The sequence below is a fragment of the Mandrillus leucophaeus genome, unplaced genomic scaffold, assembly GCF_000951045.1.
Source record: "Mandrillus leucophaeus isolate KB7577 unplaced genomic scaffold, Mleu.le_1.0 Scaffold298, whole genome shotgun sequence".
Classification (NCBI taxonomy): domain Eukaryota; kingdom Metazoa; phylum Chordata; class Mammalia; order Primates; family Cercopithecidae; genus Mandrillus; species Mandrillus leucophaeus.
This window is the reverse complement of record NW_012103120.1, coordinates 2,292,862-2,294,940: the sequence shown is the minus strand read 5'-3', so window position 1 is coordinate 2,294,940 and position 2,079 is coordinate 2,292,862. Positions and strand designations below refer to the sequence as shown.

At 38.1% G+C, this 2,079-nt stretch overlaps 1 protein-coding gene across 1 annotated transcript in view; it reads right to left on the bottom strand.

Annotated features, from left to right (window-relative positions):
• The window catches only part of LAMB4 (laminin, beta 4), a 128,739-nt gene that overhangs the window by 90,102 nt on the left and 36,558 nt on the right, over window positions 1-2,079 (bottom strand). The window contains exon 11 of the mRNA XM_011986387.1: window positions 80-259. Within this exon, the coding sequence (XP_011841777.1) occupies window positions 80-259 (180 nt within the window). The remainder of the gene's footprint in view (window positions 1-79; window positions 260-2,079) is intronic.

Here is a 2,079-nt window from a genome sequence, read left to right as displayed (position 1 = left end):
AACCAACCAACCAACCAACCAGCCAACCAACCACATAGAGGTTGATGGATGCTCGCCCCATCGCCCACCGTGGACTTACGCTGGCAGCCCAAGGGGTCAGTGGCGCTCAGTCCGTAGTGGTTGGGCTTGCACTGGTCGCATTTGGCTCCTTCCACGTTTTCTTTACAAAGGCACTGGCCAGCCACAGACCCTAAGGCAGGATCAGAGTGGCTCACACAAATACCACCAGATATGGTCCCATCAGGGTCACATTCACAAGCTGGGGACACAGACATTCATTATTTCAGTTAATTGCAAATTGTGGGAAGCCTGAAATATAAGCACAGCATTTTACTGATGCTATAACTATCTCGCTTTGTTTAAATAATTAAATGTTTAAATAATTAGACCACTTGGCAAGAGCTATCCAGAAATGTCTCCCAGATCTCTAGCCTTGGAAAACTTTGAATAAATCCACACATATATTTTTAAAAGACTTTTAAATGGTTCGAAAGTCAGAGGACCAGAGGAAGACTGTTGTTATGACAATTAAGACTAGATTATGTTAAGAATAGATTGATTCTTCTGGGGATGATGAGAACGTTTTGGAATTAGGTAGATGTGATGGCTGCACAACATTGTGCCGGTGAACTGCTGTTCATTTAAAAATGGTTAATATGTTATGTGAATTTCATCTAAAAATAGATTTTAAAAAAGACTCTAAAGGTGAAAATAAGGTCAAAATCTCTGAAACCTGGTTAAAAAGTAAGTCTCTCCTCTATCACAGAAAAATATGTCACAAGGAAAAGTGACATTCTATTTTATTTTCCTTGGAGGAAACACCTGTAAGAAGGAAAGGAAAGGAATAGCGAGAAGTATTCATATCCTTGGTTTTGTTGGGGGAAATCTGCTGACAGGTCAAGAGCTTGACGGAAGAGATTCTGGAAAATGGGATAAACAGTCACTTGTAGCAAAGGAGCCATAAAGGTAGCAACCTTTTTTCTGTTGTTGTTGCTGTAGACATTTGAACAACTCAAGGATGGGGTGTCATATGAAAAAGAATGTTGGCAGTTTGAATTAATTCTAGAGGGTAGAACCAGGAGAGAGTAGAAGTCACAAAAGGTAGCACTTGGTTGAGTTTAAGGAAGAACTCTCTAATAGTTAAGGCTGTCCAATACTGCAGTGAACCCCTCATCATCGGAGGTGTCCAGGTAGATGTTGAAACAGCACTTGTGGCTTTGGTATGGATGACGAATGTGTTGTTGGGCATTAGATGACCACCAAGGTCTCTTGTACCTTTGTGGTTCTGTGTTTCCATGGGCTTCCACTTTTAAGGAGGTCAATAAAAATTAAAAATACGAATATCCTGATTTTAAGGAACAGTCACATTCACATTTATACATGCTTCCTTTGGATTACTAAAAACAAAAAGGTCAAGTCTAAAACCATGTCTATATGACCACCATTTAGGTTAGTGAGTTTAATGGAAACAATTCAGTCCAACCAGTTGTTTCACATTATTGAAGCAACCCGTGTTTGCTCTCTGACGCAATCTTTCACATTTTAATCATTTGTTGTTTGTTATTGTTTTGTGACTGGTGACTTACTATGAAAAAATAGCATTGAGTTCTGTTTAGTTTGCAAAAACCACAATTTTCTTCTAATTAAAGCCAGTTGCTTCTAGAAAGAAGGGAACAAACTAGATTCATCTTAGAAGTGGCCAAAAGGAAAAAGCTAAAATTTCTTTGGGAGACACTCCAAAGAATCAGTATTGAGTTTCAGAGAATAATTTAATTATGCACAGAAGTATCCTTTGGGAAAGAGATGTGGGAGGGTAGATAGTAAACGTTCTTCGAAACAGCCTATGTCATGACCTTTAGAAGTCTAATTAAATGTCTTGGTGTCACACAATTCTAGCAAACTTTTATTATCAGCAGTTGAGTCTACCAAATCTTGCTTTTCTGTATCAAACTTAATGGCATCTTAATTGTAGAAAACTTAAAATTAGTCAACTCTTATGCCTGGAATCTGCTTATGTAAATATTTAGGTTCGAACGAGGACAACTTAGAGAAAATTTATATGAGAATGCTAATCAATCT